The sequence below is a fragment of the Alexandromys fortis genome, unplaced genomic scaffold, assembly GCF_014885135.2.
Source record: "Alexandromys fortis isolate MF-2015 unplaced genomic scaffold, M_Fortis_MF-2015_v1.1 scaffold_11, whole genome shotgun sequence".
In the NCBI taxonomy this organism is placed as follows: Eukaryota; Metazoa; Chordata; class Mammalia; order Rodentia; family Cricetidae; genus Alexandromys; species Alexandromys fortis.
Genome location: NW_026067912.1, coordinates 18,646,843 through 18,672,739, shown reverse-complemented (window position 1 = coordinate 18,672,739; position 25,897 = coordinate 18,646,843). Strand labels below are relative to the sequence as shown.

General features: G+C 37.5%; 2 protein-coding genes across 2 annotated transcripts; both read left to right on the top strand.

Annotated features, from left to right (window-relative positions):
- The first annotated feature begins 1,289 nt into the window (after positions 1–1,289).
- LOC126499413 (keratin-associated protein 21-1-like) lies at positions 1,290–1,742 on the top strand. The gene has a single exon (XM_050138598.1). It carries the CDS (start codon positions 1,290–1,292, stop codon positions 1,740–1,742), a length of 453 nt encoding a protein of 150 aa, XP_049994555.1.
- Positions 1,743–11,288: 9,546 nt separating this feature from the next.
- Positions 11,289–18,300, top strand: LOC126499412 (keratin-associated protein 21-1-like). Its single transcript, XM_050138597.1, has 2 exons — positions 11,289–11,533; positions 17,982–18,300. Exons 1-2 carry the CDS (start codon positions 11,289–11,291, stop codon positions 18,298–18,300), a joined length of 564 nt encoding a protein of 187 aa, XP_049994554.1.
- The last annotated feature ends 7,597 nt before the right edge of the window (positions 18,301–25,897 follow it).

Genomic DNA, 25,897 nt, shown 5'->3' with positions numbered 1-25,897 from the left:
AAAAGTCTTAAGTTTTTGTTATACAAGTTTTTCACTTGCTTTATCAGTTATCGGTATATTGTGAAAAGTAGTGCTTGTCCGATCCCTTTCTCCGTGTGTTTGTTGTTTATATTTTGTTTGTCACTTTTGTATCCTGCTACTTTGCTAAAGTAATTTGTCAGCTGTAGAAATTTTCTGGTGTTTTCTTTAGAAAATTATATGTATAAAATCATATCATTTGTGAATAAGGATAGTTTGAGTGCTTCTTTTTTTATTTGTCTCTATATGGTCTTTTTCAGTTGTCTTACAGCTGTAGCTTAGATTTCAAATATTACATGAGCAGGTTTGCCGACCATTGTCTTGGTCCTGATGTTTGTAGAATGTTTTGAGTTTCCCTTTGTTTATAATGATGGTGGCTGTGGGGTGTCTGTAAATTGGTTTTATTATGTTGAGCCATGTCTCTTATACACTTGATCTCTTAGAACACGTTCTTTCATCAAAATCTTCCATTTACTCATCTACTCCACCCGTATGGAAGTACTCACTGTTGGTTAATTGTGTTTTGGAGGAAAGCAATTATATTTATTTATATACTTGCATTAGTATAAGTGTATATTGAGTAATTGGCAAGACTGACTCATATTTAAGAATTTAACTTAAGAAAAGCAGAACAATAAAAACTTAAACCAAGACATTTTCAACCTTTTAGGTGGTCACCCTTGGAAATAAAACCAATGAATGCATAATACTTGTGCATAAGGAATTTAATAGAAATCTTTCATGCAGGAAATTATGGAGATAGCAATTCTTCCTTCAGAAAAAACTAAGTTCTGGCTGTAAGATGAAGGTTTAAATCTCAAGTCTGTCAAAAATACATGAGAAGTAGTTTTGACTGATTTTTATAACAAAAACATTTGGTACAGCGCTTCTTTTCCAACGGCTGTTAATGGAGAAGGTAATGACACTGCTCACCATGAACGGAACTGTATAGTTAATAATTCCAAAGACGTTGAGAAACATAATCCAAACACGTATTTATTAGTCATGAATATTTGGTGTCATGTTATATTCTGTCATGGTCATGAAATGACTTCATAAAGTGTAAATTATAGATCCCTAAGCTGTTCAGAAAAAATATTATTATTTTTGAATGCTTCTTTGTGTTCCTAGGGTAGTAGTAATTAAATTGTGAATTCCTAACAAACGTTCAGAGAATGAGTTCACTCTAAAAGTGTTGTCAACTGAGAGGGCAGAGCCCATGTGAGGCATGAGCCATCAATCTGTAGGGTATAAAAGTCTGGGCAGACTGGATGGCACTCACTTCAGACACATCCTTCTGCTTCTCAGCTGAAACCTCACCTCTCATCACCATGTGCAGCAACTACTACGGAAACTCCTGTGGAGGCTGTGGCTACAGCTCTGGCTGTGGATACGGCTCTAGTTGTGGCTATGGCTCTGGCTGCGGCTATGGCTCTGGTTGTGGCTATGGCTCTGGTTGTGGCTATGGCTCAAGATATGGCTATGGCTGTGGCTATGGTTCAGGCTATGGCTGTGGATACAGCTCTGGCTCTAGCTGTGGATATGGTTCCAGGTACGGCTCTGGCTATGGCTGTGGATATGGCTCTGGCTGTGGCTATGGGTATGGTTCCAGGTATGGCTCTGGCTATGGCTGTGGATATGGTTCCAGGTATGGCTCTGGCTATGGCTGTGGCTATGGTTCTGGCTGCTGTAGCTACAGAAAATGCTACTCTTCTTGCTGCTAGTCCTGACAACAATTTCTCTGTCACCCTGGCAATTGAACAAGGGAAGAGCAAGCTGGACTGGAATGCCCATCCATTCTCTTTAAGCCCAAGGAGTGACTGACAACTGTGTGCTGGCAGCTGAAATCATCTCACAATATGCACTTGTTCCTCTATAAACTGAAGAATTTGGCTGATCATGAAGATGCATTTTATTTTTCTGGGATTTGGACTCCAACTCTCTTTGAAGCCTGTGATGCAGCTCTCTTCACAGGCATAGAAGAAATATACAATTGTAATATACGAATGTGGGAGAAATGCCAGTTTCTGAATAAATTAATTTATTTGCTCTGAAGTCTGTCAGCATTCATTATTGTTAATTATTTTATAATTCAAATTTATCACTTGAAAAATAACGTTTTTGAAATATGTAAAATAAAAATAGAATGTGAGAACAATCAAAGCTTGCTGAAAACCTTCTTTACACTGTAAGGAAAGGTGAAGAGAGGAGGTTTGTGAGCATCTGTACTGTCAGTCATCCAGGCATGACTGGAATCTATTTCAATCCAATAGATTTGGGGTCCTGGGTAGAAGAACAAAAATCTAAGTGAACAAAAGCTTAAGTAGTGGACAGGTGGTTTATGGGAATTCCTGCTGTGCAGGCATCCAGATGTGCCAGTGACACCCAGAGCAGTATTGTTCCCATAGGCTTTTTGTGCTTTTTAAAATATTATTATTTTTATTTTTCTTGCAGTTTTGTCTTTATTTCTATTCTGTTTTCCCCACCATTGATTCACACCCTTCTTTCAGTTTTTTCTAATGCATTTCAATCTCCCAGGAGTCCCAAGAAAAATGATCATTTTATAAGTGGAATATACCTGTTATGAAAACTGGAAGCTTCCACGTGTGAAAGGATTAGTTTGTTGGCCACTAGAAAATTATACACTGCAAACATTCATGTCAAGCAACAAAATACTAGCAAGAAAGAAAAACAGTAGCTTCACAGTATGTGTACTAGGACTATTTGACATGCAAAGAGTTCTGTTCTTGATAAGAATCCCATTGATATGATATCTTAGTTTGTATATATAAACACTAAAAATGCAGAATAGTTTAGTGCGAGTTGACATAGAGAATAAAGATCATTTTATCCCCTATGTGCTCTTCAGGTGGTGAAAGCATCTTGGTTATCTTTGAGAAATCTGTTTATTCATTAAGCATGATTTGTCTGTAGAGATCCATCTTTGCTACCATGATCCCATTATTATATAGACATCTATAAATGGAGGGGTTTATGATAAAGACCAATAAGTCTTGTATTTATCTACATTTGTTATTTCTATTTGCTTTATGTCTCTCCATGTGTGACAGCCACAGACATTTGCTGTTCCATAATAATAAAGTCATAAAAATCTATCACCTTTTGCTATTCACCATGAAGCAGTGGAAATGATCAGAAAGTAAAAGACTTTGAAACACTCAACCCTAAATAGGATGTCTCTTTCTCCTCAAGGCTCATGGATCTGTGTGGAAAAGAAAGCCAAGAGATCGTGAGCCCCAGAGGTGGTGGGAGACTCTGAGGAAACCATGTCTTCCAGACGCGGTAGGACTGTTGGAATACTAACGTACAGAGGCTGTGGCAGCACACTCGTGGCCTGCACTGGTTCCAACCAGGTGGGATTTCAGTACTGAGCGAAAGAAAGGGGCACAAGATCCTTATTTTAACCAAGGAGCTCTTTGAAATTGTTATCTTTTATCAAAGGAAATTAGTTTCTCGATCAGAGTCTCACTCTACATAACACTCCAGGATAGGTCCAATGCCCAGGGGGAGTTAACGTAAATAAAATGATATCCTTTAATTTTCGAAGACTTTTTTTTTTGTCTCAGTTCTTAGTTAGGTGGGTTTGTATTTTGCTTGTATATTTTAATTCCTTTTTTTTTGCTGGATTTTTTTTTTGTGTGTGTGTTTGGTAAAGAAAGGAGATAAAAAGGTTGTGTGGTGAGAAAGGTGGTGTTGATTCCTGAGGATGTTGGAGGGAGTAAGAAGAGAAAAATATTTTATAAAATATATTTTTTAATTAAAAAAAACAAAATTTCTGCATTTTACCTATCTCTTAAAATATTTATGTTTCACATTTTGATCTTTAACCTCTTAGAAGCTTCATCTTTATATTTACTTCTAGTAACATATCTGTCTGTATTGAGAAAGTTTCCCTTGTATCATCTACTATGCAACCAATCATTTCAACTGATTTCAACTGGAAGAGAGAAAAGAAGAAAGAGATAATCTAGACATGTGTTAGATACCAAAAAGATATATAAGGAGTCTGACATACAGAATGAATGAGAGTTAAAAAAGGCACAAGACAAAACATAGATTTATATAATGTATAATTGAACTTATAAGAGTAAATTTGACAAGCCTCAGTTAAGATCAGGCTTTCATAATTAATAAGTCTCTGCATTATTATTTGGGATCTAACTTGTAGTATTGAGAAAGACTTTTTACAGAATCACACTTTTTTAATGCAATTAATTTTGGAAGTTTTGATAAGTAAATATCATGTGAGATATTTTTCTTTATATGTGTTTGGTGGCTAAACATAGACAAGAATTATGTGTTAACTTAAGTTGTAAGAGCTGGTTAATAATAAGCCTAAAGTAATATGCTAAGCAGTTCATAATTAATACAAGCCTCTGTGTGTTTCATTGGTACTAAATGGCCGTGGGACTTGGTGACACAGAAACTTCCAATCAATAATTAGTCAATTTTTGCATTAACTGGTTGCTAGAGGACCTGGGAGACCCATATGGGATCAGATGTGTTTTATGTATATAGAACAAAGACTATTACTGATTATGTCTTGCACCTGGATAAATAATGAAGTCAATTCTGTATCATCTGGTATAAATTCAGCGGTTACAATATGCAAGACAACTCTTTCTGCATGTTGTGAATCACTAATATATTAAGGAGTTCTTTAAAATCCCTTAGCACCATAAGAATAGCATATAATTCTGCCTTCTGGACAGAATTATAAGGGCTTTGTTTAACCTTACTTAGTTCTTCTGATTTGTAACCTGTCATCCCTCATTTATTTGCATTAGTATAAAATGTATGGGCTCCAGTTATTGGAGCATCATGTACAAGTCAGAGAAGAATCCAAGAAGTTCTCTTTATTAGGTTAAATCTATTGCTTTTGGCATAAGTGCTATTAATTTCTCCCAAAAAATTAGCACATGTCCTTTGCCATGGTTCATTGTCTTCCCATAACCTTTCTTATTTCATCAGTAGTTAAAGGCACTATAATTTCTGCTGGGTTTATACGTGATAGTTGACAAAATCTCAGTTTACCTTTTATAATAATTTCAGAGATTTTTCACATAAGTTTTAATTTTTTTACTTGGTTTATGTAGTAAAAACACATTCTAATATATTATCATCCTTCTGCATTAAAATTCCTGAAGTAGAAATTCTGGAAGGCAATATGACTAGAATACAATTAAGATGTATAGGGTATAATGTAGTTATCAAGAATCTATTTTAACTTAACATTGCCAAAAAGGTGGGTTTTAAAGGATTGAAAAAATGGCTCAGCAATTAAGAAACCAACCATTCTTACAGAGGACATGAATTTAGTTCCTAACACCTACATACGCTAGTTTACAACCATCTGTGTAACTCTAGCTCAAGGGGATGAGACACCCTCTTCTAGATTTGGTAAATATTACAATTACATGCACATACTATAGACAGAAACACACATGCATACACACACATATACCTCACGTAAAGTAATTTTAAAGTGGGTTTTAAATTATTTTTCAACATCAAATTAATATGTGAGGTCATGGTTTTGTGAACTGTAAAGTCATTAGATCCAGTCATTGCATATCATTTCTCTATTATGCTCTTTCATGTTCTCTTCAAAATAATATCCACCGAATATATTTATCCAAAATGATTTCAAATGTCCTTGTCTTTCAAACACATGAGAAAGTTTTGGGAATTAATGAATATGTGTAGTCTATATTCTGTAAACAGAAATCTCTGTCTCACCAAGTCCCACAGCAATTCAGTCCCAATGAAACACACAGAGGCTTCTATTAATTATAAACTGTTTGGCATATTAGTTCAGGCTTATTATTAACCAGAACTTAACACATAATTCTTGTCTGAGTTTAGCCACACAGTACATATAAAGAAGTATATTCCACATCAGTATTCACTTCTCCAAACCTCCAAATTTAAATGTATTACATAAGTGATTCTGTAAAAAGTCTTTCTCTATCCCACCAGTCAGCTCCCAAATAATGATATAGAGACTAATTAATTATGAAAGCCTGGCTTTAGCTTAGTTTGTCCAATTAAGTCTTATAACTCAAATTACACATTTATATTGATCTATGCTTTGTCTTTTTCCTTTTCTACCACTCATTCATTCTGTATGTCTGACTCCCTCTGTGTCTTGTTTGTATCTGACACACACATAGGATATCTCGTTCTTCAATTCTGTCTGCCAATCAGTTGAAATGATTGGTTGCATAGTAGAAAATACAGAAGAAATTTTCTCAATACAGACAGATACAGAACTAGAAGTTAATATAAATATGAAGCTTCTAAGAGAGTGATCCAAATGTGAAACATATTGTAATCAATAAACAAAATGAAGAATGTTTTGGCTTTCTTATTTAAAAAACTATGTTTTTATAAAATATTTTTCTCTTTTTACCCCCTCCAACTTTCCCAAGAGTTAACCCCACCTTTCTACTCTCACAATCTTTTTTTTCTATACAAAAAAAGAATGACACACAAAAACACCCAGCCATAAAAAACCCTAAAATATACAAGCAAAATACAAACCACGTCCTCAAAAAGTGAGACAAAAAATCTACAAAAATAAAATAAGTTCATTTGGTGTTGGTCAACTCCCGCTGGGTACTGGACCTATCCTGAAGTGTAGATAATATGTACAGTGAGACTCTGTTTGAGAAACTAATTTTACCTTTGCTAGCAGGTGTCAATTTCAGATAGCTTCTTGGTCAAAGAAGGAACTTGTGCCCCTGTCCGGCTCTCAGTACTGAAATCCCACCTGATTGGAACCAGTGCAGGCCACGTGTGTGCTGCCACAGTCTCTGTACGTTAGTATTCCAACAGTCCTACAGCGTCTGGAAGACATGGTTTCCTCAGAGTCTCCCACCACCTCTGGCTTTATTTTTTTTGCCCTATTTTCCTCACAGATGCAAGAGCCTTGAGGAGATAGAGACATCCCATTTAGAGTTGAGCTTTGCAAAGTCTTTCACTTTCTGATCATTTCCACTACTTCCATTGTTAAGAGTAAAAGGGAATAGATTTTTATGACTTTATGATTATGGAACAGCAAATGTCTATTGCTGTCAAATATAGAAAACCATAAAGCAAATAGAAATAACAAATATAGATAAATACAAGACTATTGTTCTTTATCATAAACCCCTTCATTTATAAATGTCTATATACAAATGAGATAATGGTAGCAAAGATAGCTCTCTACAGACAAATCGTGGTTAATAATAAAACAGATTTCTCAAAGATAACCAAGATGATTTCATCACCTGAAATGCACAGAGTGGATAATATGACCTTTATCCTCCATGTCCATCCATACTAATCCATTTTGCATTTTTCAATATTTATAGATACAAACTAAGATGTCATATCAATTGGATTCGTATCGAGACACAGAACTCTTTGCACTTCAAATACTCCTAGTACACATAGAATGAAGCTACTGTTTTTCTGTGTTGCTAATAGTTTTCTGCTTGACAAAAAAATGTTGTAGGGTAGATTTTTCCAGTGGCCAACAAACTAACTTTCTCATGTGGAGGCACCCAGTTTTCACACTTGCATAGAAGGTATATTCAAAATATGGAATGATCATTTCTCTTGAGACTTCTGGTGGGTGGAGATGTGATAGAACAAATTGAAAGGTGGGTGTTAATGGCTAATGGGAAAAATTGAAATAAAGAAAAAACTTCAAGAAGGATAACAATATTTTAAAAAGTACCAGAGCCTATAGGAACAATAATCTAATGGGAATGGGATGGTTTATTTAGCGTACTCTACTAGCCTGGATGTAACTGGCAGAAGTGGATGACTGTACAGAGGAAACTCCCATAAGCCACCTGTCCACTACTTAAGCTTTTGTTCTTCTACCCAGGATCCCAAATCTGTTGGATTTCAGAACATGCCTGGTTGACTGACACTACAGCTGCTCACAAACCTCCTCTCTTCACCTATCTTTAATCCTGAGAGGCCACATGAGAACACATAAGGAAACAGAGATAGCGGGAAAGGAGGAGGTTCCTTTTCTCAACATGTAAAGTAGGTTTCAGCAAGCTTGGATTGCCCTCATTATCTACCATCCTGGTTTTCATGACTAGAACATAAGCAGAATAGTTGTCCCAATCATCACCCTCTAGGAAATATGGACATAAAAGTAAAATAGCAACAGTGAGAAGGAAGATCCTATGTCCTTTCCAAGGATTTGGGTTCTAGCAGAGTTTATGCCCTCTAAGAATTTTTATTTTACATATTTCATAAATGTTATTTTTCAAGTGATATATTTCAATTATTATATTATTAATGATAATGTTGACAGAAGAGTCCAGACTTCAGAGCAAATAAATTAATTTATTTAGAAACTGACATTTTCGCCTCATTTGCATATTACAAATGCACTTTTCTTCTGTGCCTGTGAAGAGGGCTGCATCACAGGTTACAAGGAGAGTTAGAGTCCAAATTGCAGGAAAATAAAATTCATCTTCATGATAATCCAAACTCTTCTGTTTATATCAGGAACAACTGCATAGTGTGAGATGATTTCATCTGATCAGCACACAGTTGTCAGTCACTCCTTGGGCTTAAAAAGAATGGATTGGCGTTCCAGTTCAGCTTGCTCTTCCCTTGTTCAATTGCCAGGGTGAAGGAGGAATTGTGGTCAGGACTAGCAGCAAGAAGAGTAGCATTTTCTGTAGCTACAGCAGCCAGAACCATAGCCACAGCCATAGCCAGAGCCATACCTGGAACCATATCCACAGCCATAGCCAGAGCCNTGTCAGGACTAGCAGCAAGAAGAGTAGCATTTTCTGTAGCTACAGCAGCCAGAACCATAGCCACAGCCATAGCCAGAGCCATACCTGGAACCATATCCACAGCCATAGCCAGAGCCATACCTGGAACCATACCCATAGCCACAGCCAGAGCCATATCCACAGCCATAGCCAGAGCCGTACCTGGAACCATATCCACAGCTAGAGCCAGAGCTGTATCCACAGCCATAGCCTGAACCATAGCCACAGCCATAGCCATATCTTGAGCCATAGCCACAACCAGAGCCATAGCCACAACCAGAGCCATAGCCGCAGCCAGAGCCATAGCCACAACTAGAGCCGTATCCACAGCCAGAGCTGTAGCCACAGCCTCCACAGGAGTTTCCGTAGTAGTTGCTGCACATGGTGATGAGAGGTGAGGTTTCAGCTGAGAAGCAGAAGGATGTGTCTGAAGTGAGTGCCATCCAGTCTGCCCAGACTTTTATACCCTACGGATTGATGGCTCATGCCTCACATGGGCTCTGCCCTCTCAATTGACAGCACTTCTAGAGTGAACTCATTCTTGGAACGTTTGTTAGGAATTCACAATTTACTTACTACTACCCTAGGAACTCAAAGAAGCATTCAAAAATAATAATCTGTTTTCTAAACAGTGAAGCTTAGGAAATTATAGCTTATCCTCTATAAAGTTATTACATGACTGTGACATAACATAACACACCATCAAATATGTGTGATCAAATTGTACGTGTTTGGATTATATTTTTGTGTCTTTTGAATTATCAACTATTCAATTCCTTTCATTGTGACGAGTGTCATTATCTTTTCCATTAGCAGCTGTTGAAAGATAATCTTTGTACCAATTCTGTTTTTGCTATTAAAATCAGTCAAAATTACTTTTCATAGATTTTGACAGACTTGAGTTTTGAACCTTTAACTTACAGCTAGAACTCAGTTCTTTCTGAAGGAAGAATTTCTATCTCCATAATTTCCTGCATAATTTCTATTAAGTTATAAAATGAGACATAGTTTTATCATTCATTAATATTTATTTCAAAGGGTTACCACCACAAAGGCTGAAAATCTCTTGGCTCAAGTTTTTATTGTTCTGTTTTAGTTAAGTTAAATTCTTAAATATGAGTCAATCTTGCCAATTACACAATATACACTCATACTATTGCAAGTATATGAATAAATATAATTGCTTTTCTTTACAACACAATTAATTAACAGTGAGTACCTCCATATGTGTGGAGTAGATGGGTAAATGAAAGATTTTGATGAAAGTATATGTTCTAAGGGCTTAAGTATGTATAAGGGACATAGCTCTACCTAATAAAATAGTTTGAGTGCTTCCTTCTTCTTTTGTCTCTATTTGGTCTTTGTCAGTTGTCTCTTAGATGTAGCTTAGATTTCAAGTATTACATTGAATAGGTTTGCTCACTGTTGTCTTGGTCCTGATGTTTGTGGAATGTTTTGAGTTTCCCTCTGTTTAGAATGATGGTGGTTGGGGGATGTTTGTAATTGGTTTTATTATGTTGAGCTATGTCCCTTATACACTTAATCTCTTAGAACACATTCTTTCACCAAAATCTTTCACTTATGCATCTACTCCACCCATATGGAAGTACTCACTGTTGGTTAATTGTGTTATAGAAAAAAACAATTATATTTATTTATATACTTTCATTAGCATGAATGTATATTGAGAAATTGCTAAGATTAACTCATATGTCAGAATTTAAATTAAGTAAAACACAACAATAAAAACTTGAGCCAAGACATGTTCAACCAGTTAGGTAGTAACCCTTTGAAATAAATGTCTATGAGTGATAAGACTATGTCTCATTTTATAACTTGTGCATGAACAATTTAATATAAAGTTTTCATTGCAGGAAATGATAGCAATAACAATTCTTCCTTCAGAAAGAACTGAGTTCTAGCTGTAAGTTAAAGGTTCAAAACTCAAGTCTGTCAAAAATATCTGAAAAGTAGTTTTGACTGATTTTAATAGCAAAAACAGAGTTGGTGCAATGGTTCTTCTCTGACAGCTGCTAATGGAGAAGGTAATAACACTCCTCACCATGGGACTGTACAGCTGATAATTCGAAAGACATTGAGAAACATCGTACAAACACATTCTTATTGGTCATGAATATTTAGTGGTATGTAATGTTCTGTCATGGTCATAAAATGACTTTATAGAGGATAAGCTATAATTTCCTAAGCTTCACTGTTTAGAAAATAGATTATTACTTTTGAATGCTTGAGTTCCTAGGGTAGTAGTAAGTAAATTGTGAATTCCTAACAAACGTTCAGAGAATGAGTTCACTCTAGAAGTGTTGTCAATTGAGAGGGCAGAGCCCATGTGAGGCATGAGCCATCAATCCGTAGGGTATAAAAGTCTGGGCAGACTGGATGGCACTCACTTCAGACACATCCTTCTGCTTCTCAGCTGAAACCTCACCTCTCATCACCATGTGCAGCAACTACTACGGAAACTCCTGTGGAGGCTGTGGCTACAGCTCTGGCTGCGGCTATGGCTCTGGCTGCGGCTATGGCTCCGGCTGTGGCTATGGCTCAAGATATGGCTATGGCTGTGGCTATGGTTCAGGCTATGGCTGTGGATACAGCTCTGGCTCTAGCTGTGGCTATGGTTCCAGGTACGGCTCTGGCTATGGCTGTGGATACGGCTCTGGCTATGGCTGTGGATATGGTTCCAGGTATGGCTCTGGCTATGGCTGTGGCTATGGTTCTGGCTGCTGTAGCTACAGAAAATGCTACTCTTCTTGCTGCTAGTCCTGACCACAATTCCTCCTTCACCCTGGCAATTGAACAAGGGAAGAGCAAGCTGAACTGGAACGCCTATCCATTCTTTTTAAGCCCAAGGAGTGACTGACAACTGTGTGCTGATCAGATGAAATCATCTCACACTATGCAGTTGTTCCTGATATAAACTGAAGAGTTTGGATTATCATGAAGATGAATTTTATTTTCCTGCGATTTGGACTCTAACTCTCTTTGTAACCTGTGATGCAGCCCTCTTCACAGGCACAGAAGAAAAGTGCATTTGTAATATGCAAATGAGGCGAAAATGTCAGTTTCTAAATAAATTAATTTATTTGCTCTGAAGTCTGGACTCTTCTGTCATCATTATCTTTAATTATTTTATAATTGAAATATTTCACTTGAAAAATAACATTTTTGAAATATGTAAAATAAAAATTCTTAGAGGGCATAAACTCTGCTAGAACCCAAATCCTTGGAAAGAACATAGGATCTTCTTTCTCACTGTTACTATATTACTTTTATGTCCATATTTCCTAGAGGGTGATGATTGGGACAACTATTCTGCTTATGTTCTAGTCATGAAAACCAGGATGGTAGATAATGAGGGCAATCCAAGCTTGCTGAAACCTTCTTTACATTTTTATTAAAGGAACTTCCTCCTTTCCCGCTATCTCTGTTTCCTTTTGTGTTCTCATGTGGCCTCTCAGGATTAAAGATAGGTGAAGAGAGGAGGTTTGTGAGCAGCTGTAGTGTCAGTCAACCAGGCATGTTCTGAAATCCAATGGATTTGGGGTCCTGGGTCGAAGAACAAAAATCTAAGTGAACAAAAGCTTAAGTAGTGGACAGGTGGCTTATGGGTTTTCTGCTGTGCAGTCATCCACTTGTGCCTGTCACATTCAGGGTAGAAGAGTAAACTGACAAACCATCCTTTTCCCATTAGATTATTGTTCTCATAGGCTTTTTTCGATTTTTAAAATATTATTATTTTCCTTGCAATTTTTTATTTCTATTATTTTTCCCATCAGTCATTCTCCCCTGTCTTTCACTTTGTTCTACTGCATCTCAAAACCCCAAAAGTCCCTAGAGAAATGATCATTCTATAAGTTGAATATACGGACTATACAAGTGTGAAAACGGGAAGCTTCCACATGTAAAAGGGTTAATTTGTTGGCCACTGGAAAATTCTACACTACAAAAATTTATGTCAAGCCAAGGAATACTAGGAACAAATTAAAATTGTAACTTCACCCTATGCTCATTAGGAGTATTTGAAATGCAAAGAGTACCATATCTCAATATGAATTCAACTGATATAATATCTTAGTTTGTGTATATAGACATTGAAAATGCAAAACAGATTAATTGTGTGTGGACATTGAGGATAAATATCATTTTATCCCCGCTGTGCAGTTCAGGTGGTGAAATTATTTTGGTTATCTTTAGGAAATTTGTTTTATTATTAAGCATAATTTTTCTGTATAGTCCATCCTTGCTACCTTGAGCCCATTTGGATATAGACATTTATAAATTGTGGGGTTTATGGTAAAGACCAATAAGTCTTGTATTTATCTACATTTGTTATTTCTATTTGCTTTATGACTCTCCATGTGTGACAGCAGCAGACATTTGAGCTCCATAATCATAAAATCATAATATGCCTCCTTTTGCTCTTCACCATGGAAGCGGTAGAAATGATCAGAAAGTAAAAGACTTTGAAACACTCAACCCTAAATAGGATGTTTCTTTCTCCTCAAGGCTAATGGATCTGTGTGGAAAAAAAAGCAAAGAGATCATGAGCCCCAGAGGTGGTGGAAGACTCTGAGGAAACCATGTCTTCCAGACGCTGTAGGACTGTTGGAATACTAACGTACAGAGACTGTGGCAGCACACATGTGGCCTGCACTGGTTCCAACCAGGTGGGATTTCAGTACTGAGAGACGGACAGGGGCACAAGTTCCCTCTTTGACCTAGAAGCTATCTGAAATTGATACCTGCTAGCAAAGGAAAAATTCTCAAACAGAGTCTCACTGTACATATTATCTACACTTCAAAATAGGTCTATGCACGGGGAGTTGGCCAATACAAAATGAACTCATTTTATTTTTGTGAATATTTTTTGTTTCTTTTTTTTTGGGGGGATTGATGGTTTGCTTGTATATTTTAGTTTTTTTTTTTTTTTTGCTGGATGTTTTTGTGGGTTTTTTTGTGAAGAAAAAAAGATAAAATCTTGTGTATGTAGAAAGGTAGAAATGATTTTGGGGGAGTTAGAGGATGAGAAAAATAAAAATACTTTATGAAAATGTAGTTTTTCAATAAAAGATCTGAAAAATTCTACAATTTGTTCATGACTTAAAATATTTATGTTTTACATTTGGATCACTAACCTCTTAGAAGCTTCCTTTTTATGTTTAATTTCAGTTTCTTATCTGTCTGTCTGAGAAAGTTTTCTCGGAAAGATCTACTAGGCAGCCTGTCATTTCAACTGACTGGCCATTCCTCTTCTATGTGATGATTCTGTGATGTTAGTGTGTCCTCACAGTCGTCTCTAACCATACACTAATCTCTCTTCATTTTCATGCATCGTTTAAAATCTTCCTTTTTGTGTATTGCATGGAATTTAGGTACCAGTGGAAAGAATCCTATCAGTGTTAGAATTGTTGCCAAATCTCTTTCACAACATGAGAAGTTGCTTTGAAATGTCCAAAGTGGAGGAACAAACAGCAGAACCTGTCTTGCCTGTTTTGTTGTCGGGAAGTGATTCTCGTCTGGGGTCTCCGGTTGAGGTTAACTCTGAATAGGTTTTCATAGTCGGAATGCATGCCTAGTTAATTAATCCTTCCCAGTTACTTCTACTTAGGGATTTAGCTATTCTGTAAAGACGGAATAAATGAAAAATGTATTCTAGAGAATGGAGTAAGGACTCTGTGGTCTGAAAATCCAGGAAAAATGTTGCCTATTTTTTTTTTTGTGAAATTTATGAAGAATATTATTACGTTTGTGATGAACTTTGAAACAACATTTCTCTGTCATTTATAGCTTTCCATGAATAATTAGAAAGAATTTAGGCAATTGCAATGGTATGTCCATAGCTATAGTTTTAATCTAAATGGTTAGAATTATCTAATCACAAACACTCAATGCTTAAGTTAGTATTAAGACAGCACTCACCTCTTTGCTGCGCAACATTTACAATTAACAACATAATCCATTAAAAGTGAATATGTATGTTGCAAACAATAGCAAGTTAGAAAAGATTATCATGTGAAATAGGCAGAAATATAAAAAAGAATGAAGTATGTTGCATACTATAATATGGTAATTCCTTAATAAAAGTATGTAATAATTATCAATAATATATTCCAAAATCAGATAAGATATATTAACCAAGCACAATATGATAAATCCAGAAGACACCATTTGTAGTGACCCTGTCCATCCTCTGGATCCAGTCCTCTTTTGTGATGATGCTCCCTGGACATTTAAGCAGTATGTGTGTGTGTGTGTGTGTGTGTGTGTGTGTGTGTGTGTGTGTGTGATAGTTGTCTTATTTAGGGCTGATCATTCAACCATCACTTTTACTTATCAAATATTTAAAGGTCTAAATTTAAACCATTTAAAATATTTTCAGAAAACTGAGGAATAGGGAGCACTCCCGTATTTGTTTAGTGAGTCTAGTATTTCTTTGATAAACAAAGCAAGACAGGGGATGGTAAGTAAACAAAACAAAAGCTTAGCATTTCTGATGCACATAGATGTGGATGTCTTCTACAGTTAGCAAACTGAAATCCATAACGCATTATGAGACTCATTCCCCATAACCAGTGGAATTTGTCCTGTAATGGAAGGCTGGTTTGCTACACTTGAAAAAAAAAAGCACCATATTGACACAAGGAAAGGCAAAACTCACATAGCAAACAACAGTACCGGATGCAGAAAAGACATGTGGAAACATTTATCACAGCCTACAGTAAAAACCTTCAAATATTTTGATTTGTGAGCAGTTAACCTGAACACATTAAAGCATAGACAAATGTCTGATGCTAACATTATATTCAACAGGGAAAAGCTACAGCCTTTCCTAAAGGATGCCTACTCTGGCCATGTCTGTTCACGATAGTACTGTAACAGGTGACCACATCGTATGACCTGAGAAAAGAAACGTAAGACAACAAAACAGGAGGAAAGGGGCCGTATTAGTCTTTATTCCCCCTTCTCTCTCTGTGTGTATAAAATGTATACGTATGTTTGCTACATGTAGAGAGGAGAAGACAACCTTTAGTGACATTCCATTCACTTTCTGGCGGTGGGGGTCATTTCATGTGCCCCAGGGTTAAGCTTCTGAGCCTCAGGGATCCTCTTCTCTCCAGTTCCCCAGCACTGGTTATGAGTTTATACCACCATGTCTTTTGTTTTTCCTTTGGTTACGTAGGTAGCCTCCTAGCTACACACATGCAACCAGATGACAATATTGTCTGTCCTCTCCTCCTTCACCAGAGGCTGTCACTTATGAAGCCTTTAAAGATCCCATGCCTGTTTCCCAAACCCACTGCTGGTTTGTACAAATGATTGTACAGCAAGGTGTGTTTGTGTACGTATTTGCTCATGAGCCTTGTTGAGACATCACTCATACAAAACATGTGAATGTAATGCATATAAACTTCTGACATTAGAACCATGCTTCCACACGCAAATCTGTCACCATCATCAAACACATTAATCCTTGTCAAATTTCCTTGTTCTCCCTTTTTTTAAAAAATCATGACAGGAATATTTAACAGGATAGGTGCTCTTTGCAGATTCCGAAGTGCCAAGTACACCATTGTGAATGTAGCGCAGATTTCAGTCCATTTGCTAAATGGGAAAGATGCCTCATAAAGTTCCATCCCGTAAGTGCTTGTTAGACTTCTTAGACTACCGCATTCATAGGACATTTAAATTCTCATCTTTCATGGAATAATCATTTTGTGTTGAATTGTCTGTGACTGTCTGATATATGGGTTATGACTACTGACTAAAGCTAGAATTATTCAGAGATTTTTATGCTGAGGTGTGGTGTGTGCATATGACAGTTGAACTGGGGGCAGTGCACACTTACCATGTGCAAAGAAGTGAAAGATGTACAAGGTAAAGATCCTTCACTGATGACCAATGTAGGAATATTCAAGACAGCTAAGAATGAAGGGAAACTAATTTGACAGAAACATATCACCATAGGAATGACGACAGAAAAGGATAATCTTAAGAATATTTTAAGAGTAGAGATCTCCTTTAAATTATGGCCATTTATGGAGACTAGATCATATGCATACTTCAAAAATATGCTTCTGCCCCTTGGCCAAAGTCATCTTTTATAGACGTCTAGAAACGCATGGCATGGTTATTTGCCATAATCACCACTCCAGTCAACAAGACTCTAAGTCATTGTGCTTCTGGTTATATTTCTGTGCCATTTGGTTGAATTGTCACATAGATATGCACTCCACTCGTCCAGTGTAATTCTTATTTATTAACCACAATGGATAAGGAAGTATGGAAACACTGACCAAATCTAAGTATAGGCTGATTAATCTCATAAAAATTAACCTGCTTAAATTTTTTCCATTCAATTTGTCTTAAAAAAATGAATGCGCCAAAACATTTTCAGCTCTCCACATTGAAACATTTGGATCCATTCACCTTTAAACTGTATGAAATAAATATACTCAAAAACTGTTACATAGGAATTTAGTAAAATGTTTCGAAAGAGAAAGAAAGAAGCACACAACCCACCTACAGAAGGACAGACAGATGAGTCTTCCCTAAGAGGGAAGGAGGAAATTTGAGAACTGGTTGTAGTGAGTTAAAGTAAGCTTCGTTGTCCAGAATCCATGAGAGGTGATTTAGAGGTTTGTTGATAGGAGGGATGAGTTGGGAGAGGAGAGCAAGAGCCACAGCGAAGCTTGGGTTGTTGTTGCTGGTGATACTCTGAACTTATGTATATGGCTTGTGAGAACAAGGGCTTCAATTACACGGTGAAAAACACATTTTACAGGTCCCACAGATGTAGGTGATGCTTTCTGTTAGGTCATGGTCATAAAATGACTTTATGGAGAAGAAATTAGGATGCATAAGTTTGAGTGTTCAGAAAACATACCTATTTCCTTGAATGTTTGTGGGAGTTCCTGGGAAGTAAATTGTGAATTCCTAACATGACTGTTCAGGGGATGAGTTCACTGTAGGAACATGGCTGTAAAAAAGAGAGCCCATGTGAGGCATGAGCCATCCAGTCCTGTAAGTATATAAAGGTCCGAGGAGACTGGATGGCAGCTTCAGTTCAGAAACATCCTTCTGCTTCTTAGTTAAAACCTCACCTCTCATCACCATGTGTTGCAACTATTACAGAAACTCCTGTGGAGGCTGTGGCTACAGCTCTGGCTGTGGCTATGGCTCAGGCTCTGGCTGTGGCTATGGCTCCAGGTATGGCTGTGGATACAGATCCAGGTATGGCTGTGGCTATGGCTCAGGCTACGGCTCAGGCTACGGCTGTGGATACGGCTCTGGCTATGGATGTGGATACGGCTTAGGCTATGGCTGTAGATACGGTTCCAGGTACGGCTGTGGATACGGCTCTGGCTATGGATGTGGATATGGTTCCAGGTATGGCTGTGGATACAGCTCTGGCTGCTGTAGCTACAGAAAATGCCGCTCTTCTTGCTGCTAGTCTCCACCGAAATTCCTCCATCACCCTGGGAACAAGTACTACAAGAGCAAGTCCAACTGGAACTATTTATTGCGAGCCCAAGGATTGACGGACAGCTGTAAACATGTCACAATATATGTTTACTCCTGCTACAGATTGAATATTTTCTGCACATCATGGAAGATGGATTTTATTTTACTGGGTTCTGAAGTGTAAACCTTTACAACTGTCTCTTTGAGCCTGTGGCTGCAACTGTCTTCAGAGGCACAGAAGAAATGTCTGGTTGGAATACACGAATGTGAAAGAATAAAACTATTTGCTCATTAAGAAATATAGACTCCTTTGTGTAATTGTGATCATTGATTAATAGAGTTTTGAGATTAGATAATTGAAATATAATGTGCTTTGAGTTTTATGCGGGGTAAATCTTGGAGGACTGGCAGGTGATTTTGTGGATAAAGTGTCCACACATGATCCCAAACCATCCATACGATCCTTACATAAATACCTCAATAGTTCCCCACCCCAGCTTTTCTTCCCTTTGGGCATTGATTGAACTGATGATAATTTTCTAATTTCGAGACTGTTCTAGGTGCCCTAAGTTAAACACACAATTCTAAAGAGTTGAATAAGTGTCTGTGAGTAAGATGTAGAGTCCTTTGGATACACGCCCAGGAATGGTACAGCTGTGTCATATTGTAATTTACGTCTGAGGAACCTCCACACCCACAATAATCTCTCTGGAGACTTTACCATCTTAAACTCCAGCCAACAGTGAGCAAGGTACCTCTTTCCCCACATCCACTCCAGCTATTGTTGTCAGTTTTTTTTTTTTATTATGGTCAATCATTCAGACTAAGGTGAGATGAATCTGAAAGTAATTTTAGTCTGATTTTTCCCTGGTGACCAATAGTTTTTATGCTTTAAAATGTTTATTTGGCACTTGCCTTTCTTTTTATCAACTTTTATATTCAGATCAAAAGCCTGTTCTTTTAGATTGAATGTTTTTATTTATTTATTTATTTTTTTGATATGTTGGTTTTTGACTTCTTTGCACATTCTGGATATTGATCCTCTGTTGGATCTATAGTTTGCCAGAATTTTTTCTCCCATTCTATAGGCTGCCTTTTCATTCTATTGGCTGTATTCTTTATAATATAAATGTATATTTTTTGTATTTACTTTTATAAATGTATCTTGGATTTCCATAAAAATAGAAATTATCTGAAAATGTCTTATGAGATCATAAAGACTTCAGACAGCCAAAATTGTCTGGATCAAAAAAATAAGGTATTGCCATATCTGATTTCAAGTTATGCTTAAACAAAAAAACTAAAAATTGCCGCGCACCACGCCGCCAGCTTCGGGCAAGGGGCTGGAGGTTGAAAAAACACACACAGAGACAGACAGACACATGGACGTCTAATCACTGATACAAAGCCCTCTCTTTAATAGGACCATGGAGGCTTAAATACCCAGCAGTCAATGGCAAACTGGTGAAAATCTTATCCGCTGATCCTCTAGGCAAGGAACAGCTTTTTAGTAACTCCCATCAGAAGGCTCTACCAGGGAAGAGCAGCTGAAGGCCAGGACTCCAATTGGTCCCAACAAAAAATAAAAGAAACATAAGCATGGCACTGGTACAAAAGAAGACGTGGAGATCAATGAGATGCAACCAAAGGCCCACATCCTAGCATGTGCTTTACAGCCACTTGAATTTTGGCAAAGACTTCAACATTATACACTGGAGGAGAGACAGTATCTTTAACAAACAGTCTGAGGAAAGCTAGACAGTTGCTTAAAGGAGAATGAAACTAGAGCCATAGCTCTCACCCTGCACAAAAACCAGCTCCTACTGGATCAAAAGCATCAATGCATAGCATAAAAGTCCAAAACTGAGAAGCGAAGGTAAGGGGTGTACTGCAATGCAAAGGCACCAGAAACAACGTTGTAGACAGGACTCTGGTTACTGAGAAATTAAGGACAACAAATGACCATGCTGACCCTTTGAATGCCAGTTACCTTCTATATCCTGCTCAGTCTCTACTTCAGTGGTTCGCCTGTGGGTCTAGGCTCCTCACCTTCTTTTATTTTCATTCTTACTTTATAACACCCTTGGTTACAGTAATAAACTTGCTTTCCCTTGACTGAAGAACAGGGTATTTTGTGGTTTCTAAGAGGTATAATTAATGTACGAAAGCTGCCTGTATTTAATGTATATAATTTGTCAATTTGAATACAACCTTGTACCTCTGAAATCACGCTTATAAAGACAGTCATAAACACGTCCATCACCCTACAAGGCTTTTTCATGTCTTATTTTGCATTTTCCCCCTAGGTGAAGAAGTATTGAAGATGGCAACTGCATTTTTCATTAAGTTAAAGGCACAATGCACATGCCCTACTGTTTGGTACAGTACAGCAACTTCTCAATTCGTCATGTTAGTATTATTCTCATCTGCTTTTGCTTCTTTGAGGAGTCTTCCAAAGTCTCCAGAGACCTACAGATTCTGATAAATTATAGTTTTATTTGTTACAGATGGGTAATTTCATATTGAGTTTGTCTGATTAAACTACTGTGATGTTTGTGTCTCTAGATTGGACCCAGAATCGGTGGGATATTTTCAGACTGAGGAGACAGAGACAATAGTGTTTATATCATGGCTAAGTCCAAGATAACATGCCAGATTTACTTTTGTGTAAATTGAAATATGTAAATGGAGGGCAATACATCTACATGAAGCTCCAAGCACCTGTCAATAAATGACAGATCATGGTTAGACCTGTCGATATGTAAAAACTCCTGTGAGTTTGTACCTACAAAGAAGATTTGGCCATTTGTAAGGGACACAGAAAGGTTGGCTGTCATTAATGTTGTGATTGTAAAGTATACAATGCAAAGCTGGGCAAGTAAATATTATCACAATGGGGTTGAATACTTGATTGATTTATTTTACGAGATTTATTTTATGAGAGTTATTGAGTATGGGGGTTTTCATTGTTTATGACATTTTGATGAGAAGTTTGGACATACAACGTACATATCTAGAAAACACATGTTTAAGAATTGAACTCTATACAAGAGCACATAGCAGATCTCTGTGCTGATCTTTTTTTTTATTTATTTTTTATTGAGAAAAGGAAAAAAAAAGTTTCCGCCTCCTCCCAGCCTCCCATTTCCCTCCCCCTCCTCTCACCCTTCTCCCCCTCCCCCCTCTCCTCTCTTCCTCCCCCCACTCCTTTCCCCCTCCCTCTCCAGTCCAAAGAGCAATCAGCGTTCCCTGCCCTGTGGAAAGTCCAAGGTCCTCCCCCCTCCGTCCATGTCTAGGAAGGTGAACGTCCAAATTGGCTAGGCTCCCACCAAGCCGGAACATGAAGTAGGATCAAAACCCCATGCCATTGTCCTTGACTTCTCATCAGCCCTCATTGCTCACCATGATCAGACAGTCCGGTTTTATCCCATGCTTTTTCAGTCACAGTCCAGCTGGACTTGGTGAGCTCCCAATAGATCAGCCCCACTGTCTCAGTGGGTGGATGCACCCCTCGTGGTCCTGACATCCTTGCTCGTGTTCTCCCTCCATCCGCTCCTCATTGGGACCTTGGGACTCAGTCCAGTGCTCCAGTGTGGGTCTCTGTCTCTATCTCCAAGAGAGTCACCCAGGAGGCTCTCATTGCATTGCTTCCACTGTTTATTAAATCTGGATTTATTAAAAAAAAGAATTGAACTCTAAATATACACACAATGAAATCAAACATGAGATCTTCATGAGTTTCAGGTCTGGGCTATAAAATGAGGTAGATGCCAACCTTGGGCTCAGTAATGAGCCCTTAAATCAAAACTAACAGTAAACCCCAAAGTTGTTGACCAAAGGCATCTACAATACTCCAAATTAAAATTTACAAGAATTTTTTGGTGTGTTTAAATATTGAATCTCTGTACAGAAAAAAATACACACACACAGTAGTTTAACGTTTCTCTTTTTCTTTCTTTTTTCCTTTTAACCTAATAAGAAAGAGATGCTTATATATCCTCACTGGAAATCTTTCCTTTATGGAGAATGGTGAGATTTTAGGGGGTGGAGGCAATATTCCAAACTCTTGAATTCTTGGTCAGTAAGACATAAACAGTGTTTACAATAATTATGATAGATGTTTTTACTAAAGGGGACAATAACCAGGAAGAATAAATCTAAGAAGAAGGGAAAATATTAATAATAGTAGTAAGAAAGTCAATAGAGAATTTCTATGACCCTGAGAGAGGCAAATAATTAACACACATGCATTCAGAGGACAAACGTTGTTACACGCTGGCATGTTCTCAAGTGGTTCTCTAATTTATTCTCTTGTTTCCCAGTCTTTTCCCACGTCTTCCTTATAGCTATGCTGTAACTTGTATGGGCGCACCTGTTTCAGGAAGCCCAAACTTTAGCAGAGTTAGTCACTCTATTTCAAGTAAATGATATGATTTTATGTATTGTTCAAGCCCCCTATCACTCAGTAGTACTTGTGTTGAACGTTCCACCTTGGCCATTTCTATTGGTAGGTTCTATACTGAAGCTGCACAGACTGGTGCATGTGTCCTTTAACTATGAGTTTGTTCTTTCTTAACTACAGATATGGTCACCCCTGACATGGGCTTCTCTACATCACAGCATTACGGCAGTGAACATATGTTCCTTGGGGGTGTCTGTGATACTCAACCCAACATATGACTTGAGGCAGAATGTGATTATTCCACTGACTGTAAATTCCATGTTCTGATACAGCATATTGTTCCTTCTACATATATGTACAGAAACATGACTTTACCTAAACTTCTGTTATTGTTTCTTTGAGAACTGAAAGGCATAATATACTTTTTAATTTATACATTCATCTATGTTTAGTAATGAGTTTGAACATTTTTTTCCAGTAACAATAACCTTTGTCTCTTCCATATTTCCCCAGAGAAGTTCTGTATTTTAAAACTTGATTTATAGAAATTCTTTGTAATCCCCTTATTATTCTTAGACATTGCAGATATTATCATAAAGACAGTCTTTGCTTATACCTATAATGTAGTTTATACAACTGTAGAAAAAGGTTAACTACATGGCCTGAGTGACTTGGTGATTTTGTTTAAAAAGAGTGACTCTAATTCTTTATCAAGGGGATTAGACACATCTTGGTAGTGTGTGTGTGTGTGTGTGTGTGTGTGTGTGTGTGTGTGTGTGTGACATGTTCTGCAGATGCCCATGGAGGCAATAGAGATATATGATCCCCTGGCACTGGACTTCCAGGTAGTTCTAAGTTGCCTGACGTAGGTATTAGAGAATGAAGTCAGGTCCTTCAGAAGAGCAGGAATTGCCCTTAGCTACTGAGCCCTCTCTACAGGCTTGATATTCTGTATTTTTCTTCTAGTAACATTGTTTTCACATTTGGATCACTTATACCCCCTAGGACCTCCCTTTATAGATTTTGTTATTTTCAGTTTTTTCACTATATTGATCTATTTTCTTCAGCACACCCAATAGTTCATCCTGACATTGGCTGGTGGTATTGCCTATTATTTCAACATAAGCCTGAACTTTTTTTTCTGAACTACTTATTAAACTCTCTTTACAATTACTTTTGTTCACAGTTTTCAAAGACTTTACAAGAGAACAACACCAGTTCCGGTGAGGAACACTTGAAGCTTAGGTATGACCAGGAAGGCAGTAAAGTCATTCTCAGTCTTACTGTAGACATGAGAAGCATGGTACTCTCTCAATGAACTTGGGTGCATGTAATCCACAGGCAGGTCAGGACTTGGGGGATAAGTGAGAAGGTAAGCCTTAGAGGTTCAGAATAGAGAGATCAGAGCATGAAAGGGGTGTGGTCAGGGGTTAATGCAGTAAAGAATGGAGTCTACTTCAGTTATTTGAAGAGACCATGGGGATTATTCTGCGGTCCTATGAGATTATCAGGTGTGACATGGTGATAGCTTTGTTGTTGTGGAAACTGACATCTCATGCCTGAGATGAGATGTGATGTTGGGGTGATGATTTGCTGTATTTTCTATCCAAGAATGTTGCTGTGTTTGTTTACTAATACAACCACTCCCCAGACTCAGGCTTCTCACATGTAAAATGTGAATTAGATGATCTCCCAGTGTTATTGTAAGGCTTACATTAATACTATTTTAAAACATTTTACTTTTTATTGCAAGATCTATTTTAATAGCCTGCTGCACGAATTTCTTCAAAGAAGTATTCATAGGGAAAACAGTAATTAGAAATTTAAGACATGAATTAATACATATGCTCATAGGACTCATAGATGCTTTATACTTTATGCTTTTATTCACCTAAATCCCCAGATGCATGGTTTTGAGACTTTAGCATATTCAGTGTAGACATAATTTCAAGATATGGTCTCTTTTCTATGAGGCCAATCCTTTCAGTAGCACTACAGTTTTAAATCAATCAGGGCCCCAATCATCTTTTATATTTAAAGCCAAGTTTGTGTTCAAGCCAAACGTGTTACAGGCAGAAGGTATGTGCCTCTTGCGGTTGCAGAACTGGATACCGTCTGATGTCAAGTGTGATGCACTGACATTGTATTCTAGCAGTGATTGGCTGTACAAAGCTGTAATCACATTGCAGCTATCACACATTAGGATAATCAGGAGGAATTGAGCAAATGCACAAAGGACACATTATGTACCAAACACATTTTCAGGTAGTGCTCAATTAGTTCAAGAATACTTCTTGTGCAGTTTATAGATGAAAGAACTGGACTCTCAGATTTTGCTCTCTGATAACCAAGGGTTGCCAACGTTATAAAGATCCCTCAGTGATGTTGGGCTTGGATGATCTAATCTTCTTTTCAAGAGGCATAGAACAGTGTCCAACAATAACTTGGTTAGTCGTCAGTGGCAGGTGGAGGCACGGGTGCAGAAATAGAAGCGTGAGAGGTGTTTTAGTGACTTCCTTTTTGCAGATGATGTAACTGAAGGGGGCTGTAAAGCAAGAAAGATGACACAGCAACAAAGGCTGCTGTGCAAACACATACACTATTTAGCTTGAATTTTGATTCAGAGTTTTCTAAAAAGACTTTGAGTCCTGAAAATAGAGTAGGTATTTCAAGAAAATGTATTTTTAAAACTGTGAGGCGGGACAAAAGAAATGAATTCTCATTAAGAAATCATTGTAACTAAAGAGAAAGGAGGATTCAAAAATAGAAGAGTATTCTTTACATATTAATTTTCTAGTTTTGGAAAATGCTGAGGGGTGATTTAAAAATAATTTAGAAGCTGCTTTTTGCATGCACAATCATTTCAAAAGGAGAGAATCAGCGGTTATTATAAAGCTAAATTTACCCTAATATCAAGAGGTAAGAAATAAGGCTAAGCTTGGTGGTCCAGACCTTTAATCCCAGCACTCTGAAGGTAGAGGCACAGAGGATCTCTATGAGTCTGAGGCCTGCTTGATTGACAGAGTGAGTTCCAGATCAGCCAGAGCAACACAGTGAGACCTTATCTCAAAAAAGGAATGAAATATTTAAATGGGAATTGGATGTTGATCGACATGTTAATAGACACTATGACACTCATCGCTGTGGATTTGCTTTGCGTTGTGGAAGCTTCCACTGGGCAAAT

Coding starts and splice junctions, on each gene's coding strand:
- LOC126499412 (XM_050138597.1), top strand. CDS start 11,289: ATGTGCAGCAACTACTACGGAAACTCCTGTGGAGGCTGTGGCTACAGC. Junction 11,534..17,981: donor GGCTGTGGATATGGTTCCAG/GTATGGCTCTGG, acceptor CAACTATTACAG/AAACTCCTGTGGAGGCTGTG.
- LOC126499413 (XM_050138598.1), top strand. CDS start 1,290: ATGGCACTCACTTCAGACACATCCTTCTGCTTCTCAGCTGAAACCTCA.